Below are 22339 nucleotides of genomic sequence, written 5' to 3'. Positions count from 1 at the left end.
AACATTGTTTCAATTCGATCTCCAGCGGTCCCATAGTGATGAACGTGTCGGGAGTCGGGACGAGGCAGGCAGCGTTTCTCAGCCAGTCGAAATCATGAATCAGCTGGCATCATTTTTATGGATATAAACAAAGAAATGTCAAAATATATATATATATATATATATATATATATATATATATATATATATATATATATATATATATATATATATATATATATATATTTTATGAAAGCTAGTTTGCAGTCTTTCCAGCTTCACTTTGAAGTGATTGTGTTATCTGTGTTGTTGGCTAGCTCCTCTGAACAACAATGTCCTGTCGAGAGAGCACATTTTCTATGCCAGGCGAAATAGCGCCTCATTAGCTCATTGTTATGGATATATCCAAATAAATGTCACTAGAAAACAGCTAAAACAAATGCAAATGCAGCTACTGTTGTTATTCTGGCTGCACTGTTTGACGTGACTGTAAGTGGTGCTTGCCTACGGAGCTGTGAGGGGAATGGCACCTCCTTACCTTCAGGCTCTGATCAGACCCTACACCCAAATGAGGGCACTACGTTCATTCACCTCTGGCCTGCTAGCTCCCCTACCTCTACAGAAGCACAGTTCCCGCTCAGCCCAGTCAAAGCTATTTGCTGCTCTGGCACCCCAATGGTGGAACAAGCTCCCCCACGACGCCAGGACAGCGGAGTCACTGACCACCTTCCGGAGACACTTGAAACCCTACCTCTTTAAAGAATACCTGGAATAGTATAGTCATCCTTCTACCCCCCCCCCTCCCCCACCCCCCCATTAAAAAAAAAAATAGAAAAAAAGTGGTTGTCCCACTTGCTATCATAAGTTGAATGCACCAATTTGTAAGTCGCTCTGGATAAGAGCGTCTGCTAAATGATGTAAATGTAAATGTAAGTTAGCCGTAGTTGGTTAGCTAGCAAGCAAGGGATAAGAACGCTGCCATTGGAACATTTAGAACGAACGACTGGCAATAGATACAGAACAAAAAGACTGGATGACTGGGTCGCGTCTCTGGCAACCGAACCGATAAAACTAACGACCAGCCGGTTTGGGTAGCAACCCTATATTTGTGTCGAGACTATATCTTGTGGAAGGATGAAATAGTATGAATAAATTAATCAAAATAAAGTTTTTAATGAAAATATGTAAATCATTATTTGAATATGTTGGTAACCCGTTGTATAAAAGTGATAATGCCTCTTGAAGCCGGTGTTTGGAGGATATATTGCCAATATATCCTCCAAACACTGGCTTCGAGGGTATTATCACTTAATTATTATACAACATTATAATACAGCATAACGCCACATTTAAAGTTAAGTAAAAGTAAACAATAACGGCAAATGGCAACAGAAATAATGTAGTTGTTAGCAGCTGATTTTCCAGAGGGAAGCGAAAAACCATAAACCCATTTAAGCCAGTATGGATTAAACTGGATTTTTTTTGGCTGACAATTGAGCAAGCTCCTGGAAAATACACAAATAATCACTATGTACCCATTAACTATTTACATGAAAATGTACCTTAAAGTTTACTGAAGAAAGGCCTAGTACTACATTACCTGTAAACAAAAGTGAGTTATCACTAAATATAAAATGTACAACCAAATGTACATTCATCAGATAGTCAACTTTGTAAATACAATTCAGGGATGGCCACATTTGCTGTTGACAAGTTACAGGTTTATGCAGGATTTTTTGTTTAAGCCCAGTTCTACCACACCTGATTCTATTATTCATGGTCTCGATGAACAGATGAGGTCTTGATGAACAGCTGTGTAGTAGAATCAGGTGTGGTAGCGCTGGGCTTGAACAAAAAAGCCTGCAAAGGTGACTAGTCGAGCAATTTTGATAACTCCTGATACAAACACTGTAACAAATGACTAACTGCTGAGAAACACCTGTAAAATACAAAGTCATTAGACAAGTACAAAACTCTTTCCGAAAAATTCTAGACATAATTACACATTTTGAAATTAGATAGGTGCTCTAAATCCTTGGATACAAAACTTGAGCTACAAATGTCCTAAGTAATGCTGTACACAGCTGTCCAACTCCAGTAAAATAGCACACATGTCCTCATTTATAAATGGTAGTATAAATATGAAAACAGGTGGGGGTACTCACAGATTTGGAACAGAACATACATTTTAAGTATTGATAGTGTGCGACGTACAGTACCATGTGTACTGCATGCATTTTAATTGGCATAAGTCGTTTGTCAGCTCCACATGGGCCAGCTTGCATTTCTCTGTGACAGGCGCATGCCCATAATCCACCACTCTGCCATAAATCACTGTGTCCCTGGGCAGTACTGTAGGGATGGTGTGCATCTCATGTATGAGGGCAGTGACCTCTTCCTTGAGAGTCTGAGAGCTGGTCTCTCCTCCATTCAAGCAAGGCACCTTTATAAATAAGTGTGTGTTTGTGTGTGTCAGGAGGGGGCTGTCAAAACTATAAACAAAGTAATGGTCAAAATGTATCCTCCAGGAGGCGAACCCACAATCTTCAGATCTACAGGCGGTAACTTCAACCATTACACTACGAATCCTGTTCTTAAAACACTGATTTCGACAGTCTGGAAGCGTTCGATCCAAAATTAATTAACTCAGTATTGACTGAATGTTTATTTCTCTTGCTTGGTTAAAATACAATAGTCTAAAACAGTTGATTTGTTGAAAACAGACATTTAATCACGTAACAATATGAAAATGTATGCACTCACTAACTGTAAGTCGCTCTGGATAAGAGCGTCTGCTAAATGACTAAAAATGTAAATGTAAAAAACTATGTCACTAACCAAGTTAGCAAGCATGTCATTTTCTTTTGACTGCGCACAGCAAGACGCACAACTTAAGCAAAGAGGTGGTTCGATTAATCTGGCCTAGGGTACAGCAGGCTATGGCACGTCACGTCATCGGTCGAAAGCCGGGAGGGAAGGAAAATAAAGCGTTTTTATCAAAAGCAATCACTTTAGCATGTGAAAACACAGAATCCTACTCATTACTACACATGCTTAATTACATCACTTTTTTGTTTTCTCACGCCCGGGAGGCAGCCCGGTTCCAAATCGAATGCAATCAACTTTCAGCCGGTGCAAAACACGCCTGCACGGGTGCCCGGCGAGATTAATCGAACCCCCTCAATGATTATGATGGTATTTTACCTGGGTGCACCATGTGCAGCACCCGCACCCCCTGACTACTTTTTACTTGTTAATGGTGACTTCAGATTTTCTGGGAACACACTGAAAAGTCACTTGACACTGTTTTAATCAGTCAGCACAAATTTGGATAATAATAATGACAAGAAGGCAGGAGAGGGAGCATATGCCGGAGCTGGAATGGATTCTACAAGTTTGAAACAGCGATGCTGTCAGTCGAGTCTGGTCATTTGTCTGATGCTAGCATGTATTTGCACACTTGCAGTGCACAACTGAACTGAGGCTCTGTTTATATGTGCATTTGGTATTCAACCATTGACTATATGCAGTTCATAACTAGCTTACTGTTTCCTAACAAAGCAATGTGTTTTCTTGGCTATGGTTTGTGTTGTGGTCTTGGTTGCTTTTAGTCGAGGAAATGTAGCATAGCTAACTGCAGTGTTTGTCCTGTCTGAAATCTGGCTACCTTGTCTCACTGTAGCTTGGTCTATGGAGTAGCCTACCTTAGCCTACCTAGCTAGTTTTGCAATGCCCAAGGTAGCTAGCTAGAAGTGTGACAGTTTCCCAAAGTTTGGCGCTGTCTTTGATCCAGCTTTGAACTAGAGCCAGACCGATAAATCGGTTTACCAGAAACATTTGTATTGTTCTTTATTCCACAGATAAAGCACTGATATTATATACATAGTATGAACAAAAACGGACATTTTTTTAAATGTTCAATGGTTGCCTGAAGAGGCATGGTGGTTTGACGGTGAGTAGCTTGCTACAGCCAGCGACAATGTATTTAAATAAGTAAATACACTTTACCAAGCAAGCAGCCCTGTCCTCATCACATGCTCACTTAGTTAACGTTAGCTGGCTATCTAGCCAGCAAGGTAGTTAGCCTAGCTAGCTAGAAGTCTGTACTACTTACAGTTGAAGTCGGAAGTTTACAGTGGGGAGAACAAGTATTTGATACACTGCCGATTTTGCAGGTTTTCCTACTTACAAAGCATATAGAGGTCTGTAATTTTTATCATAGGTACACTTCAACTGTGAGAGACGGAATCTAAAACAAAAATCCAGAAAATCACATTGTATGATTTTAAAGTAATTAATTTGCATTTTATTGCATGACATAAGTATTTGATCACCTACCAACTAGTAAGAATTCCGGCTCTCACAGACCTGTTAGTTTTTCTTTAAGAAGCCCTCCTGTTCTCCACTCATTACCTGTATTAACTGCACCTGTTTGAACTCGTTACCTGTATAAAAGACACCTGTCCACACACTCAATCAAACAGACTCCAACCTCTCCACAATGGCCAAGACCAGAGAGCTGTGTAAGGACATCAGGGATAAAATTGTAGACCTGCACAAGGCTGGGATGGGCTACAGGACAATAGGCAAGCAGCTTGGTGAGAAGGCAACAACTGTTGGCGCAATTATTAGAAAATGGAAGAAGTTCAAGATGACGGTCAATCACCCTCTGTCTGGGGCTCCATGCAAGATCTCACCTCGTGGGGCATCAATGATCATGAGGAAGGTGAGGGATCAGCCCAGAACTACACGGCAGGACCTGGTCAATGACCTGAAGAGAGCTGGGACCACAGTCTCAAAGAAAACCACTAGTAACACACTACGCCGTCATGGATTCAATTCCTGCAGCGCACGCAAGGTCCCCCTGCTCAAGCCAGCGCATGTTCAGGCCCGTCTGAAGTTTGCCAATGACTATATGGATGATCCAGAGGAGGAATGGGAGAAGGTCATGTGGTCTGATGAGACAAAAATAGAGCTTTTTGGTCTAAACTCCACTCGCCATGTTTGGAGGAAGAAGAAGGATGAGTACAACCCCAAGAACACCATGCTTTTCTGCAAAGGGGACAGGACGACTGCACCGTATTGAGGGGAGGATGGATGGGGCCATGTATCGCGAGATCTTGGCCAACAACCTCCTTCCCTCAGTAAGAGCATTGAAGATGGGTCGTGGCTGGGTCTTCCAGTATGACAACGACCCGAAACACACAGCCAGGGCAACTAAGGAGTGGCTCCGTAAGAAGCATCTCAAGGTCCTGGAGTGGCCTAGCCAGTCTCCAGACCTGAACCCAATAGAAAATCTTTGGAGGGAGCTGAAAGTCCGTATTGCCCAGCGACAGCCCGGAAACCTGAAGGATCTGGAGAAGGTCTGTAAGGAGGAGTTGGCCAAAATCCCTGCTGCAGTGTGTGCAAACCTTGTCAAGACCTACAGGAAACGTATGATCTCTGTAATTGCAAACAAAGGTTTCTGTTCCAAATATTAAGTTCTGCTTTTCTGATGTATCAAATACTTATGTCATGCAATAAAATGCAAATGAATTACTTAAAAATCATACAATGTGATTTTCTGGATTTTTGTTTTAGATTCCGTCTCTCACAGTTGAAGTGTACCTATGATAAAAATTACAGACCTCTACATGCTTTGTAAGTAGGAAAACCTGCCAAATTGGCAGTGTATCAAATACTTGTTCTCCCCACTGTACATACACTTAGGTTGGAGTCATTAAAACTCTGGTTTTGGCCAGTCGGTTAGGACATCTACTTTGTGCATGACACAAGTAATTTGTCCAACAATTATTTACAGACAGATTATTTCCCTTATAATTCACTGTATCACAATTCCAGTGGGTCAGAAGTTTGCATACACTAAGTTGACTGTGCCTTTTAAACAGCTTGGAAAATTCCAGAAAATGATGTCATGACTTTAGAAGCTTCTGATAGGCTAATTGACATCATTTGAGTCAATTGGAGGTGTACCTGTGGATGTATTTCAAGGCCTACCTTCAAACTCAGTGCTTGACATCATGGGAAAATCTAAAGAAATCAGCCAAGACCTCAGAAAACTAATTGTAGACCTCCACAAGTCTGGTTCATCCTTTGGAGCAATTTCCAAACGCCTGAAGGTACCACGTTCATCTGTACAAACAATAGTACGCAAGTATAAACACCATGGGACCACGCAGCCATCATCTCCTACAGATTAACGTACTTTGGTGCAAAAAGTGCAAATCAATCCCAGAACAACAGCAAAGGACCTTGTGAAGATGCTGGAGGAAACAGGTACAAAAGTATCTATATCCACAGTAAAACGAGTCCTATATCGACATAACCTGAAAGCTCAGCAAGGAAGAAGCCACTGCTCCAAAACCGCCATAAAAAAGCCAGACTACGGTTTGCAACTGCACATGGGCACAAAGATCGTACTTTTTGGAGAAATGACCTCTGGTCTGATGAAACAAAAATAGAACTGTTTGGCGATAATGAATATCATTATGTTTGGAGGAAAAAGGGGGTCGCTTGCAAGCCGAAGAACACCATCCCAACCGTGAAGCGCGGGGGTGGCAGCATCATGCTGTTGGGGTGCTTTGCTGCAGTAGGGATTGGTGCACTTCACAAAATAGATGGCATCATGAGGAAGGAAAATTATGTGGATATATTGAAGCAACATCTCAAGACATCAGTCAGGAAGTTAAAGCTTGGTCGCAAATGGGTCTTCCAAATGGACAATGACCCCAAGCATAATTCCAAAGTTGTGGCAAAATGGCTGAAGGACAACAAAGTCAAGGTATTGGAGTGGCCATCACAAAGCCCTGACCTCAAGCCTATAGAAAATGTGTGGGCAGAACTGAAAAAGCGTGTGCGAGCATGGAGGCCTACAAACCTGACTCAGTTACACCAGCTCGGTCAGGAGGAATGGGCCAAAATTCACCCAAATTATTGTGGGAAGCTTGTGGAAGGCTACCCAAAACGTTAGCTACCTAGCTAATCAAAACAAAACCAGATTCATTTGCTAGCTATCTTTCTTTGCCTGTTTGATAGCTAGCTTTCAGCTAACTGGTGTTATCTAGCTACAGAGGCTAGCTGCTGGACTTTGGACAAGCAACCTAACGTTAGCGAGCTACGTAGGTAATCAAAATATGTTTGCATTTATTGAGTAACATCAGCGTGAATACCACCATATAGCTAGCTATATACAGTAGCCTATGTTTGTTCACATACGCTTCTTATGACTGGCAGCCTGGTGCAAGCAGCTGTGTTGTTGCCGAGCAACCGACCCGGTGTTATAATTGCGCTTTGGCTAAAAAATATGTTAGCATTGTCAGAAATGCTACAAAAAGGTAGCAAATCGTTGTTTCTTAATGGACAGAAATGTAATCAAAACTGTGTTCAGTCCGAAAGGTGGAAAGTCTAATGGTCACTTTATGGAAGCTCTAGTCTCGTTCTTATCAGTCGCCTAGATATTGAGCTAGTTCTGCGCAATAAATTATATATTTTTCCTAACGTTAATGACCCTGTTAAAAATCCGGTATGTGGTTCTCGGTAACGGACGGACGGCTCATGATGAGAGGCGGGGAGTGTGTTGTGTACCTCCAATATTGGCTTAGATATGATGGTAGGGAGATTTGAATTTAACATGAGCTATCGCCCCCACAATAATACAGGCAGTGTTTGGCCTTATTGTCTTAGGTAAGTGAAGGGTTAGGTTTGAGTTGGGGCAGGCGTTAGGGTGAGAGTTGGGGTCAAAGTGGTTGTTTACATGGCATCCAGTTAAGGACTGTCCACCCAGTGCAGACAGAGAGACGAGACTTTGGGCACTATAGTAACCCAGGAGCTGTGAAACTGCCAAACAAGAGTCACTTGGTGTTGATGTGGTCAGAGCAGGTGCTGCTGATACTGGGAGCCCCATAAACAGCCCTGGAGCCAGTCCCCCATGACCCCACACTACGTCCCCTTCCTCCCCTCCCAAAACAGCAGCCAGCGCTCCCTTGCAGCCACCCCTCACCCCCACCCCGACGTTTCACCCTTTTGTCCCCCCCTCTCCAACTCCTCCCTCCTGAATAAACTGCCAAGGTTATGCCTCAGCAAAGGAAAATATTATTCGTCCTCAGAAAAAAGCCAGCGAGTGAAATCTGGCCCCATCTGACAGAGCGACAAAACGTTTGCATGTGAATTAAATAATTGTTATGGTTTGCGAGAGCTAAAGCCCTTAATTTATACCACATTATGAGGCTGTATTTGAGCACGGAATGGAGACATATTTCCAGGGCTAGTCCATTTCCAGGCAGAGGAGAGGGGTCCAGGGGGAGAGGGAGATTCCTCATTGTATTAATCATCATAAGACTTGTGGAGGAGGGGGATCATTTCTAAAGGTATCAACTTTCGTCCATAAAAATAGTAAATATTCTGTTTCCCTCTCTCCCTTCATCCTCTGTGTTTGTCTCTGTAGGGGGGCCTGGTATGAATATTGCAGGACGTTGCTGATTCTGGTGACGTGTGTGGTTCTTCCTCTGGCTCTGCTGACCAAGATTGGTGAGTGGCACTATCTTGTCCCTAAATCTATATGATAGACATGTGTATCACCATCTTTCTCCTTCCACCCTCCAGGTTTCACCAGAAGCCTCCTCTTCATGCTCATCTTCATAGTTGTGGTGAGTTCAGTACAAATCTTATGCCTCTAAAGGTTTACTTGTTTCTCTTCCACCATAATCCACCTGACCTGTTGCTTCTCTTGCAGGTTGTGGTCAAGAAATGGGACATCCCCTGCCCCCTCCCAAGCAATGTGACCCTGAGCATCAACCAGGGTTTACGAACTGCCCTAATCACACACACCAAATACTGGAAGTCACATTGACCTGTAGGCTGTGAGCCTCACTTCAGATGGCAGGTAGCCTGGCGGTTAAGAGTTTTGGGCCAGTAACCGAAAGGTCGCTGGTTCAAATCCCAGAGCTGGCAAGGTGGAAGAATCTGCTTCTGAGCAAGGCAGTTATCCTGCTCCCAGGACACTGATTAAGGCAGCCCCCTGCACCTCTCTGATTGAGGTGCAGAGGTTGGGTTAAATGCGGAAGACACATTTCGGTTGAATGCATTCAGTTGTGCAACTGACTAGGTTTCCCCTTTCCCTTTCAATGATTTTTTTATGGGTTTCCCACCCTGGTAATACCTACCCTCGAGTCCAGGTTGTAGGATTAGGCAGGAATCCTGGAGATTGAGTTTCTGAATGGGAGGCTTTGGTGACTGACTGAGCCAGTTATGTATGACAAATACCAGAGAATGCTGCACTGTGATTGGTGCCAGTCCTGAAGGGGAGGAAGTACCTATGACCTCGCCAGTGCCAGGAAGTGAACTTTGACCTTGTTGGATATAACAGCAGCACTATTGCTTCCTTGTATACAGTCAAGGCCTTGGGTACATTTCTGTAATTTAGCAGACGCTCTTATCCAGAGCGACTTACAGGAGCAGTTAGGGTTAAGTGCCTTGCTTAAGGGCACATCAACAGATTTTTCACCTAGTCGGCTCGGGGATTAGAACCAGCGACCTTTCGGTTACTGGCACAACGCTCTTACCCACTAAGCTACCTGCCGCCCCATAGGCTCTTGTTTAGTTTCCTCCATAGCCAAGACTATGGAATTCAATCTACCTCAAAGACACTCGTATTTTCAACCACCCTTTACAACTCCTCTCATTTCTGAAACTTTAGAAATTAACAAGAGTGAAATTAACATTGCTGCATTTTCTCTTTTAATTACATTTTTCCAGATATCGAATTCCTCGGAATCGGAATGTACACCCAAACTATGTCACCTCCAGTAAGGTATGTATGCATTGCAGTGGTGGTCGGTGCCTTTTTAAGATGAGGGAGGACTCTTTAAAAAAAATATGAGCATGGCCTTATATCTATTACACCATATTGGATGACTGTCATCATTCATATTCCATTCACCCCGCTCAATGTAACATCGATACGTTTTGGCTACTACATGATACTCACATTTTCCCTATACCCATCATGAGGTTGCTACAACCTAGCCTATGAATGACAGTTTACAACGTAGGTGCACAGGTCGAGATACATTTTAGTAATCAAGGTGACAGACATTGACGCATTCAATACCACCTTGCACACTCTTGCCTGCATCTAGCTGATCTAATGTGTAATCATTAGTCCAACAGTTGCAAACAAGAGTTTCTATTGGACAGATTCAAGTATGTTTATCCCCGTTTTGTTCTGTTTGCTTCCGTTTAAGAAACATACGCCCCTGATCACATGCAAACGCTGTTCACTTTCATAGCAGCCACATACAAAGCATGATCCCTTTGATTGTTGTATAATTCCTTATTGCATCTACGCGGTCTCCTCCTCTCACCTTTTCCCTTCGCTTGTGGACTTCAGTGCACAACACATCAGCTGTCTGTGAACAGGCAAAAAAAACATTCCAAGCCAAACCTTAATATCATAACTGCTAACCGCTACACAGAGCCTACATCGTTGTCACCATATTAGCTAACATCATAATTAACATAGCTACTAGAACTAACGCGTTAGTAAACCGTTACAATCACACAGTACGGTGTACAGCAAGCAGTTTAGCAGTTAAACCGGCGGGCCCCGGTGGTAATAAAATCAAAAGCTTACCTTGACTTGGAAGAGTTCCAGTGTTGGATAGCCATAGCCAGCTAGCTAACGTAGCATCCCTCTCTGTTTGAGCTGGGTGTTTGAGTAGGCCAAACTAGCTAGCTGCATCTCTCTCTCTCTTGCTTCTACTTCATTTTTTTAGAAATTAATTTGTTCAAAACTGTTCAACTATTGTCTTTCTCTCTCTTTGAGTCAACTACGCACCACATTTTATGCACTGCAGTGCTAGCTAGCTGTAGCTTATGCTTTCAGTACTGTAGCTCAATTGGTAGAGCATGGCGCTTGTAACGCCAGGGTAGTGGGTTCGATCACCGGGACCACCCATACGTAAAAATGTATGCGCACATGACTGTAAGTCGCTTTGGATAAAAGCGTCTGTTAAATGGCATATTATTATTATTATTATATTCATTCTCTGATCCTTTGATTGGGTGGACAACATGTCAGTTCATGCTGCAAGAGCTCTGATAGATTGGAGGACGTCCTCCGGAAGTTGTCATAATTACCTTGTAAGTCTGGAAGGGGGTGAGAACCACGAGCCTCCTAGGTTTTGTATTGAAGTCAGTGTACCCAGAGGAGGACAGAAACTAGCTGTCCTCCGGCTACACCATGGTGCTACCCTACAGAGTGCTGTTGAGGCTACTGTAGACCTTCATTACAAAATAGTGTGTTTTAATCCATTTTTTGGTGACGTGAATAAATGTAGTATAGTTATCTAAAAAGGATAACTTTTTTTATGTTTCACTATAAAAATTAATCTGAAATTTACTGATGAGGATGGTCCTCCCCTTCCTCCTCTGAGGAGCCTCCACTGATGCATTGACTCAACTTGTCTCCATCAACCCTGGATATGTAGTCAGTAAAACAGACAGTCTCTCGGAGAAGCTGTATAATATTTGTAAGCTGTAATAAGCTTTATTGTAATTAATAGTGCAGTACAATTATTACAGTTGCTGAAGCAGTTTTCTGGATCTTTTGGAGCTTTAGTAAATGGCACTGTCTGTCTGTAGTACTTAGTTAGTCACTGTCAGTGGTGACATTTCCCAATCATTAAGACTGCAGGATTGTGCACGGTATGGAATACCATATGCTCTAGAGCTGAGTGCTACAAGCAGCTGCCACTCACATGTGTGAATGTGCCTGTACTATTAATCAGTGTGTGTGTGCGCGTGTGTCTGGGGGGGGCGTGCAGAATTACATGGCACACATGGTTATATGATTCAGACACCATGATATATCGCTGCCAGAGGAGGCAGTGCGAAAGTGTGTTTATTTGTGTGTAGTATGCATGTATTTATAGACCTGTCTAAAATACTAAATCAGAGAACTTCTCACCATCACACACTGCAGTTTTTCTGGTAATGACTACTACTATTATTATTACTCCTTCGACTATTACTACTAGACACACACACTGCCCCCCCCCCCCACCTTCCCTGGGTAACCGTATAAGCTGCTAAGGTGTTAATGACGGCAGTGTAGTGAATGATTGATGTTTGTTTGAGTGCTTATATCATCCCCACCATGGCCTTCTCCTTCCTCTGCTACACTGCCGTGCTGCCCATCTACTGTGAGCTGGACCGGTCAGAACCCTGCCTGACGCAGCCCTTACACATCCTACTAAACAGGGATTTTTCTGACATTGTAATCCTTGGGTAGGCCGTGTAAAAAAATAAAATAAAAATTGTTTATTCATTTTTGTGATGGAAAAACGCTTTCAGTGTAAACTTAAACGACTAAAACCAGATATAAAGTATGTTGAAAATATTATGGACCTATTATTTTTAAATAATATAATCTTTGAAAACTAACAATCACCAAAATAAAAGCTACACAGTCAGGGAGAATTGAAAATTCCCTAAACAATTGAATTTTTGATTTTGTTATGTTTGAGCAAAAGAACACAGCATACGCCATGGCAAAATGCATGGAATTGCAGGAAATTTGCTTTAAAACTGCAAAAATGTCTCTCAGCTCCATGGAGAAATTTGTAGAATTACAGGAAATTGTGGGCAGGGACACACCTCACAGAGAGAGAGCTGGTTGACACTACAAGCTCTGTTAAATCCAGGGTGTCTTCACCTCCTTCTAAAATGTTATATTGGACCAGTCCTTCACTCTGCTATCTCTCTCTGACCGGCCACATGGACACAGAGCTGTTGCTAGGCTACGGCGTGTACCTTCCGCGTGATGTCTTGGTGATGGGACCCATCTGGAAAAGAGACCTTGGTCTCAGCATTGACTCCCTGTCAAAATAAAGGTTCAATAAAAAAAAAAAATGCCTGTGCGTCTGGCAATCCTGCTGGCTATGCTGCTGACTGTGTCCTCCATCCACCTCCCTGTAAGCACGGGACCCCTCTAAGACTACTGCTCTCAGTGTCTGCTTACACTCATACTTCCATACAGTGGCTTGCGAAAGTATTCACCCCCTTTGTTGATTTTTTGGGGGGTTTGTATCATTTGATTTACACAACATGCCTACCACTTTGAAGATGCAAAATATTTTACAAGAAAACAGAACTTGAGCGTGCATAATTATTCACCCCCCAAAAGTCAATACTTTGTAGAGCCACCTTTTGCAGCAATTACAGCTGCAGGTCTCTTGGGGTATGTCTCTATAAGTTTGGCACATCTAGCCACTGGTATTTTTGCCCATTCTTCAAGGCAAAACTGCTCCAGCTCCTTCAAGTTGGATGGGTTCCGCTGGTGTACAGCAATCTTTAAGTCATACCACATATTCTCAATTGGATTGAGGTCTGGGCTTTGACTAGGCCATTCCAAGACATTTAAATGTTTCCTCTTAAACCACTTGAGTGTTGCTTTAGCAGTATGCTTAGGGTCATTGTCCTGCTGGAAGGTGAACCTCCGTCCCAGTTTCAAATCTCAAAGATAATTTCCCTGTATTTAGCGCCATCCATCATTCCTTCAATTCTGACCAGTTTCCCAGTCCCAGTTACTGAATGTTGCTCTATGATGTATTGAGTGAATATACTATACACTCCTCTATATACCACACCTTCAGTATCCATAGAAGAAAAGTCATTAAAATGCTTATCAGCTATTTCATTATATGATCAATTTATTGTACTGTAAAATATGAAATTGTTAATGTTTGAAGTTAAATGGGAAACATTGTGATTTTTATAATTGACTTTGGTATTTTAATTGAGGACTGTTGTGATCTCCTTTACTGTGGAATGATAATCACTCTAGCATGTATGTGCATGCGTGCATGTGTGTGTGTGATTGACAGCCATAGTATTGACATTGGGACAAACTCTGCAGTGTAGAGCTGGGGGTCCTGTCTGTAGCTAATGAAAGCCAAATGCCCAGTATGTTTCCAATCATGAAGCTGTTTAGATTCTCTCGGCACTCTCTGGAACCTCTGGCCGCTGAACTGCCGCTTCTAATCTGAGGAATTAGGCTCACTGACTGGTCCCCATTCCCCTCCCCAAGCAGAACAGGAGACCGCCCACTCCTCACACCCCCAACCAGGGGTTAGGAGGCTCCCTAATCCAGGAAATCTCCCTGGCCTCCACCATACCCCGCAGGATGTTCCTAGAACAGGCAGACTGCCTACTGGCTATGAAAAATAACATGGGAGATCTGCTATCGTCAGGGATGTGAGTCATTGCTGGAGTATTCTGGTAGAGCTTTGCTAGTTTGGTTCACATATAAAGTGCCTTCGGAAAATATTCAGACACCTTGACTTTTTCCACATTTTGTTACATTACAGCCTTATTAAAAAATGTATTAAATAAAACAATTTCCTCAGCAATCTACACACAATACCCCATAATGACAAAGCGAAAACAGGTTTTTAGACATTTCTGCTAATTTATTAAAAACAAAAAACAGATACCTTATTTACATAAGTATTCAGACCCTTTGCTATGAGACTCGAAATTGAGCTCAGGTGCATCCTGTTTCCAAATCAAATCAAATTTTATTTGTCACATACACGTGTTTAGCAGATGTTATTGCGGGTGTAGGAAATGCTTGTACTTCTCGGTCCGACGGTGCATTAATATCTAACAATTAATATCTAACAATTTCACAACATATACCCAATACACACAAATCTAAGTAAGGAATGGAATTTAAGAATATATACATATATGGACAAGCAATGACAGAGCGGCATGGACTAAGATACAGTAGAATATTATAGAATACAGTATATACATATGAGATGAGTAATGCAAGATATGTAAACATTAAAATGGCCAGTGATTTCAATAGGCAGCAGCAGCCTCTAATGTGCTAGTGATGGCTATTTAACAGTCTGATGGCCTTGAGATAGAAGCCGTTTTTCATTCTCTCGGTCCCAACTTGGATGCACCTGTACTGACCTCGCCTTCTGGATGATAGTGGGGTGAACAGGCAGTGGCTCGGGTGGTTGATGTCCTTGATGATCTTTTTGGCCTTCCTGTGACATCGGGTGCTGTAGGTGTCCTGGAGGTCAGGTAGTTTGCCCCCGGTAATGCGTTCAGCAGACCGCAACCTCTGGAGAGCCCTGCGGTTGCGGGCAGTGCAGTTGCCGTACCAGGCGGAGATACAGTCCGACAGGATGCTCTCAATTGTACATCTGTAAAAGTTTGTGAGGGTTTTAGGTGCCAAGCCAAATTTCTTCAGCCTCCTGAGGTTGAAGAGGCTCTGTTGCGTCTTATTCACCACACTGTCTGCATGGGTGGACCATTTCAGTTTGTCAGTGATGTGTACGCCAAGGAACTTGAAGCTTTCCACCTTCTCCACTGTGGTCCCATCGATGTGGATAGGGGGGTGCACCCTCTGCTGTTTCCTGAAGTCCACGATCATCTCCTTTGTTTTGTTGACGTTGAGTGAGAGGTTATTTTCCTGGCACCACACTCCCAGAGCCCTTACCTCCTCCCTGTAGGCTGTCTCATCATTGTTGGTAATCAAGCCTACTACTGTTGTGTCGTGTGCAAACTTGATGATTGAGTTGGAGGCGTGCTTGGCCACGCAGTCATGGGTGAACATGGAGTACAGGAGTGGGCTGAGCACGCACCCTTGTGGGGCCCCAGTCTTGAGGATCAGCGAAGTGGAGATGTTGTTTCCTACTTTAACCACCTGGGGGCAGCCCGTCCATTGATCATCCTTGATGTTTCTACAACTTGATTGGAGTCCACCTGTGGCAAATTCAGTTGATTGGACATGATTTGGAAAGGCACACACCCGTCTATATAAGGTCCTACAGTTGACAGTGCATGTCAGAGCAAAAACCAAGCCATGAGGTCGAAGGAATTGTCCGTATAGCTCCGAGACAGGATTGTGTCGTGTCACAGATCTGGGGAAGGGTACCAAAACATTTCTGCAGCGTTGAAGGTCCCCAAGAACACAGTGGCCTCCATCATTCTTAAATGGAAGAAGTTTGGAACCACCAAGACTCTTCCTAGAGCTGTCCGCCTGGCCAAACTGAGCAATCTGGGGAGAAGGGCCTTGGTCCGGGAGGTGACCAAGAACCAGATGGTCACTCTGACAGAGCTCCAGAGTTCCTCTGTGGAGATGGGAGAACCTTCCTGAAGGATAACCATCTCTGCAGCACTCCACCAATTAGGCCTTTATGGTAGAGTGGCCAGACGGAAGCCACTCCTCAGCAAAATGCACATGACAGCCCACTTGGAGTTTGCCAAAAGGTACCTAAAGACTCTCAGACCATGAGAAACAAGATTCTCTGGTCTGATGAAACCAAGATTGAAACCAAGCGTTACGTCTGGAGGATACCTGGCACCATCCCTACGGTGAAGCATGGTGGTGGCAGCATCATACTGTGGGGATATTTTTCAGCGGCAGGGACTGGGAGACTAGTCAGGATCGAGGCAAAAATGAATGGAGCGAAGTACAGAGAGATCCTTGATGAAAACATGCTCCAGAGCGCTCAGGACCTTAAACTGGGGCAAAGGTTCACCTTCCAACAGGACAACGACCCTAAGCACACAGCCAAGACAACGCAGGAGTGGCTTCAGGACAAGTCTCTGAATGTCCTTGAGTGGCCCAGCCAGAGCCCGGACTTGAACCCGATCGAATATCTCTGGAGAGACCTGAAAATAGCTGTGCAGCAACGCTCCCCATCCAGCCTGACAGCGCTTGAGAGGATCTGCAGAGAAGAATGGGAGAAACACCCCAAATACAGGTGTGCATAGCTTGTAGCGTCATACCCAAGAAGACTCAAGGCTGTAATCGCTGCCAAAGGTGCTTCAACAAAGTACTGAGTAAAGGGTCTGAATACTTACACTACCAGTCCAAAGTTTGGACACACCTACTCATTCAAGGGTTTTTCTTTATTTTTACTATTTTTTACATTGTAGAATAATAGTGAAGACATCAAAACTATGAAATAACACATATGGAAATAGTAAAAATAAAGAAAACCCCTTGAATGAGTAGGTGTGTCCAAACTTTTGACTGGTACTGTATATATATCCGGTCTCTGACATTGCTCGTAATGATATTTCTTAATTTGTATTAAATTTTTCTGGATTATGTGTGTGTATAGAATTTTTTTTTTATTGCCTGGTATTACTGTACTGTTGGAGCTACACCATTGAAATAGAATTACTAGAAGGGACAAAGCGCCTCAGACGGACCACAGCAGTTTGACTAGATAGTACACACAAGCAGCAACCTTACCGAATGACACACATGTTAAAGTCCCTTCAGAGATGTGTTTTAATTTTTCATGTGTATAAAAGTGATAATCTGCTTTGGTTTTGATTTGTCAGTTGCCACTAGAAATAACATGGGCTTCCAATCTCTCTCCAAACCGGGGCTCATAATGGCTATGGAGATCGAGTCTTTGAGAACAGAGGAGAAATCAGAAATGTCTGCTTGAGGAACAGCTGTTTTAATCTTTTTTTGTAATGTATTTTATCTGCCGACACAAAATGTACACATTGTTTTTGGTAATAATCAGTTTATTTTGTATGACCCGAATTTGTGCTTGTTTTGTCAAATGTGTTGATTACCATTGGAAATAATAAAAAATTTATCCAACAGAGATGGCTCTGTATGTCATTTTTGGGGACTTTAAAACAAACCATTTGTAGTATATTGACCTGAAACAGCATGGCTGCGCCTTGCCTCCTTAATATACCACACTATTAAATCAAATACAAGTATTATTAAAATCTGTTGCACTGGAACTAGGGCTGGCACAATCTTATAATAGTGTAACCGACAATATGGACAAAAACGGTTAAATAAATCAAATATTGTCATGGGGGGGGGGTTGATTTACTTGATTTACAGGTCGATGTAAAATTGCGCAACTAAAAAATCCTTAGCAAAAATGTTTAAATGAATTACAGATTTCTTGAGTTATCTTCGATTCATTATGGAGATTTTGAGGAAGTGAAATAAGCAGTGTCTACAGTGTCTCATGGGGGACAAACATCATTAAACAAATGCGGAATCGATCAGGAAACACACCTTAAACGTTGAAATTTAGTTTTTCTAATGAGCAACAGAAAAACACAGGTGCCAATCGGCATGTTCAGTGGCTCTTTAACTAAAATAAAATAAACTACATCTAGGCCTATCAACTCAACATTCTCAACATTACACTCTAGTGGACATTTTGTGGAATGTCACCAGAGAGACTCCTCACCCCTCAACAATTTCAATAACCGTTTTATTGTCAAATAAAGCAAAATTGAGAATTTTTTTTTCATATACCTGTATGGTTATGAATATAGATAGCTAGGTTTTTTATGTTGTTGAGGTAATATCTAGCTATTTTAATTGAACATTTGATCCTATTTAGAAAAGGAGTTCCAGTTTGACAGAAACAGGGTGTCCCAGTTTGCCAGTAGGCGATTGGCATACTGGGACACTGTCAAAATCTCAATATTAATATGAAAACCATTTACAGTAATTTGGATTCACAATTACATCCCATTACAAAATGTGTTGCAATGAGACACTGAATATCCTTTCTTAGTTTTTTATATAACCTTTACATTATTGATTGTTGGTTATGTTATTGTACACATTTAAAGATATCCATTACAAAACTTAAGTTTCCCACTTTGCTATGCGCCCCACTTTACCAATACTAACCCTAATTGTTACACAAAATTCCATAATCGTCACAGCCCTAACTCAAACCCTCTGTAAAGATTGTCTTAGGCACCTTCCCCATCTCCTCTGATGCAGTGTAAACAGCTGTGCCAGTGCGTGCCGTACCTCCATGTTCCGAATACCGTAGGCGAGCGGGTTGATGCATGGCGGCACCATGAAAACAGTTAACAGATTAAACGCAGTTGAATAAATAGAGCGATCCGCAATTGACAAATTACCAGTAACTGTTATGGACATGGTTTTCCTTGGCACCAACAGTATGACACCATAATTCACCATGATGGGCAGCAGCTGCAGGAAGAACATGAAGAAATAGAAGGAAATGGTGTGACGGGCGCGAATGTTGTCTGAGTGGAAGGGTTCCATGGCTCTGCAGGCCGCCTGGTACATGCGTCCATAGGAGATGGAGAAGGTCAAGCTGCAGACTAGGAGTACGATGCAGCAACTGACACGGTCAAACCACTTCGTTGGGAGTCCTCTCATGGTTCCAGCTTCACATAGCAGGTTTGGAATGGGTCTGCCAAAAGGAGTCTGTCCAGAGAGTAGAAGATTCACTCGGACAGTGGCTATAGTCCCAGAAACCACCCAGATCAGCGCTATGGCCAGACGCAGACGCCTGGAGGTCATGATGAGCAGGTAGCGCAGGCCGTGGCATACGAAGATGAAACGCTCCATAGCCATGAGGGCCAGAGTGAGCAGAGAGCCAGTGATGCCAATGGTACTGACTGTGAACTGGACCAAGCACCAGCCACCAAACACCAGGGTGTGCCTGGTCAACAGGCAGCGCAGCACAATGGATGACAGAGCGATGGACAGCAACAGGTCACTAACGATCAAATTCTTCAGCAAAGTATAGCGAGGCTGCCATGAGAGCCCATCCGAGCTCTTCAGTCCAAACAGCAGGTAGCTGTTCACCATCACAGAGAAAAGGAGAAGAGCTGTGAACAACAACAAGAGGACCAGTGATTTCTCAGTCTGTATGATCTGCCAGAAGAGACATGACGTGGTGAGATGTAGTTGCCTTGGTGAAATTGATGTGCTCTGGTTGAGAGGAGAGAGGGCCATGTGAGAGCAGTTGGTAGTATTCAGGTCCTTGGAGTCATGTTGCAGTTACAACTGAGCTGTAGAACTGACAGTCTTTCATTAGGACAGAATCAGTCACTCTTTGACCAGACCCTCTCACAGATAAAGGAGAGTTTAGGGGAGGAGTTGAAAGATGAGTTTGCTGGTGGCCTTGAGCCACAGGATTAGGGAAATTGTTAAAACCAATTCATATATATTCAGAATTACTACCCTGTCAGTTGAAGCATTTATTTGAGACACCTGCTCAAATTCAAACGGGACTGTGTTGCTCAGTGAATTCAGGGGATTTAAGGTAGTCTCAGAAATCCCAGACCTACGGCAGCAACAGCATGTCTACCACAGGGGTGTCAAACATACATATTTTTTTTAATAAGAATGTAGAATTGTAAAAAATCTATATGAATTCTAGCTACTTCTGCTGTGCCGGAGAAACTCATATGTAACCCTGTAAATACATGTATTTATTATAAAAAGTGAAAATGTTGATACAAATACCTGTCATTGAAATTAAAACGTGGAATATTAGGTTTCTACATGAGGTAAAAGCAAAATGTTCCTATTGAGAAGCATTACGTAGAAAATTGTACACTGGCTGTGTCCGAAGTTTTATAGTATGTGTGTCACACTCTGGCTCCAGGACTGTGTGTTAGAGCCAGGGTGTATCTCATTTGGTGGTGTTGGGGTTGGGTGAGTTTCATTTTGTTTGTGTTTAGTGGTGATTGGTCAATGACTCCCAATCGGAGGTAACGAGTGTCAGCTGTCGGCTCGTTATCTCTGATTGGGAGCCATATATATACTGTTGTGTTTCACTGTTTGTTTGTGGGTTTTTGTTCCAGTGTTCCATGTTCCGTGTTCAGTCGTGTCACTGAGGACTTCATTATCGTCATTTGTTGTTTTTTCGTGGTTGCTTTATAAATAAAGTCATCATGTTCACTCCACGCGCTGCGTATTGGTCCGCTCCTTCAGACGATCGTGACAGAAAAACCCACCATAAAAGGACCAAGCAGCGTGTCAAGCGGCAACAGGATCCACCTACACAGGATTTATATCCACCCATAAAGGATTCATGGACATGGGAGGAGATACTGGATGGTAAGGGTCCTTGGGCACAACCGGGAGAATATCGCCTCCCTCGTGAAGAGCTGGAGGCAGCTAAAGCCGAGAGGAGGCGATATGAGGAGGCAGCACGGAGGCAAGGCTGGAAGCCCGGGAGTACAACCCAAAAAAATTTTTTGGGGGGCACATGGCAGGGCGCCTGGGCAGCAGGAGGCTGCCACAGGGAGATGTGAGAGAAGGCTATCGGATTACGGGAGCCATTGGCGAGTAGAGGGAGGGAAGTTGTTGTCGCACGGCATGAGAGACTGAAGTGTGTTACCAGTCCGGTCCGGCCCGTTCCTGATCCCCAGTTAAGGCCAGTGGTGTGTGTTCCCGGTACGGACCGGCCTGTTCCTGCTCCTAGCACGTATCCTACGGGGTGCGTCACCAGCCCAGCCCGGCCTGTTCCTTCAGAGCCGTCCGCCAGACCGGAGCCGCTAGAGCCTTCCGCCAGACAGAATCATACACCTGCTATGGAATCAGCAGGAGCCGACGCAGCCTATGCTGGACTGGAGGCTCGGGTTCGTGACGGGCAGGAGCGGCTCATGCGGATGGGAGCCGCCCTGCTGGAGGTGATGACTGCAATCCGAGGCTGGGGTCCGCCTCCACCGCTAGCCGCCCAGCCAGCACCATCACCCAGCCATGAGCAGCCAGATCCGTCAGCCAGCCATGAGCAGCCAGATCCGTCAGCCAGCCATGAGCAGCCAGATCCGTCAGCCAGCCATGAGCAGCCAGACCCGTCAGCCAGCCGCGAGCAGCCAGATCCGTCAGCCAGCCATGAGCAGCCAGATCCGTCAGCCAGCCACGAGCAGCCAGATCCGTCAGTCAGCCATGAGCAGCCAGATCCGTCAGCCAGCCGCGAGCAGCCAGATCCGTCAGCCAGCCATGAGCAGCCAGATCCGTCAGCCAGCCATGAGCAGCCAGATCCGTCAGCCAGCCATGAGCAGCCAGATCCGTCAGCCAGCCATGAGCAGCCAGAGCCGTCCAGCCGGGATCCGCCAGAGCCGTCCAGCCGGGATCCGCCAGAGCCGTCCAGCCGGGATCCGCCAGAGCCGTCCAGCCGGGATCCGCCAGAGCCGTCCAGCCGGGATCCGCCAGAGCCGTCCAGCCGGGATCCGCCAGAGCCTTCCAGCCGGGATCCGCCAGAGCCGTCCAGCCGGGATCCGCCAGAGCCGTCCCAGCCGGGATCCGCCAGAGCCTTCCAGCCGGGATCCGCCAGAGCCGTCCAGCCGGGATCCGTCAGAGCCGTCCAGCCGGGATCCGTCAGAGCCGTCCAGCCGGGATCCGCCAGAGCCGTCCCAGCCGGGATCCGCCAGAGCCGTCCAGCCGGGAGCCGCCAGAGCCGTCCAGCCGGGATCCGCCAGAGCCGTCCAGCCGGGATCCGCCAGAGCCGTCCAGCCGGGATCCGCCAGAGCCGCCAGCCGGGATCCGCCAGAGCCGTCCAGCCGGGAT

The 22339-nt window shown here is 44.4% G+C and overlaps 1 protein-coding gene across 1 annotated transcript in view; it reads left to right on the top strand.

The window, feature by feature from the left end:
- LOC121539354 (probable sodium-coupled neutral amino acid transporter 6) overlaps positions 1 to 8867 on the top strand; it is a 47538-nt gene extending 38671 nt beyond the window's left edge. The window contains exons 4-6 of the mRNA XM_041847775.1: positions 8423 to 8505; positions 8581 to 8624; positions 8711 to 8867. Of these exons, the coding sequence (XP_041703709.1) occupies positions 8423 to 8505; positions 8581 to 8624; positions 8711 to 8827 (244 nt within the window). The 3' untranslated portion in view covers positions 8828 to 8867. The remainder of the gene's footprint in view (positions 1 to 8422; positions 8506 to 8580; positions 8625 to 8710) is intronic.
- Positions 8868 to 22339: the final 13472 nt, after the last annotated feature.

Source organism: Coregonus clupeaformis, chromosome 25, assembly GCF_020615455.1.
Source record: "Coregonus clupeaformis isolate EN_2021a chromosome 25, ASM2061545v1, whole genome shotgun sequence".
Lineage (NCBI taxonomy): Eukaryota > Metazoa > Chordata > Actinopteri > Salmoniformes > Salmonidae > Coregonus > Coregonus clupeaformis.
The sequence above is the reverse complement of the archived record's forward strand: the minus strand, read 5'-3'. Positions and strand labels throughout refer to the sequence as shown.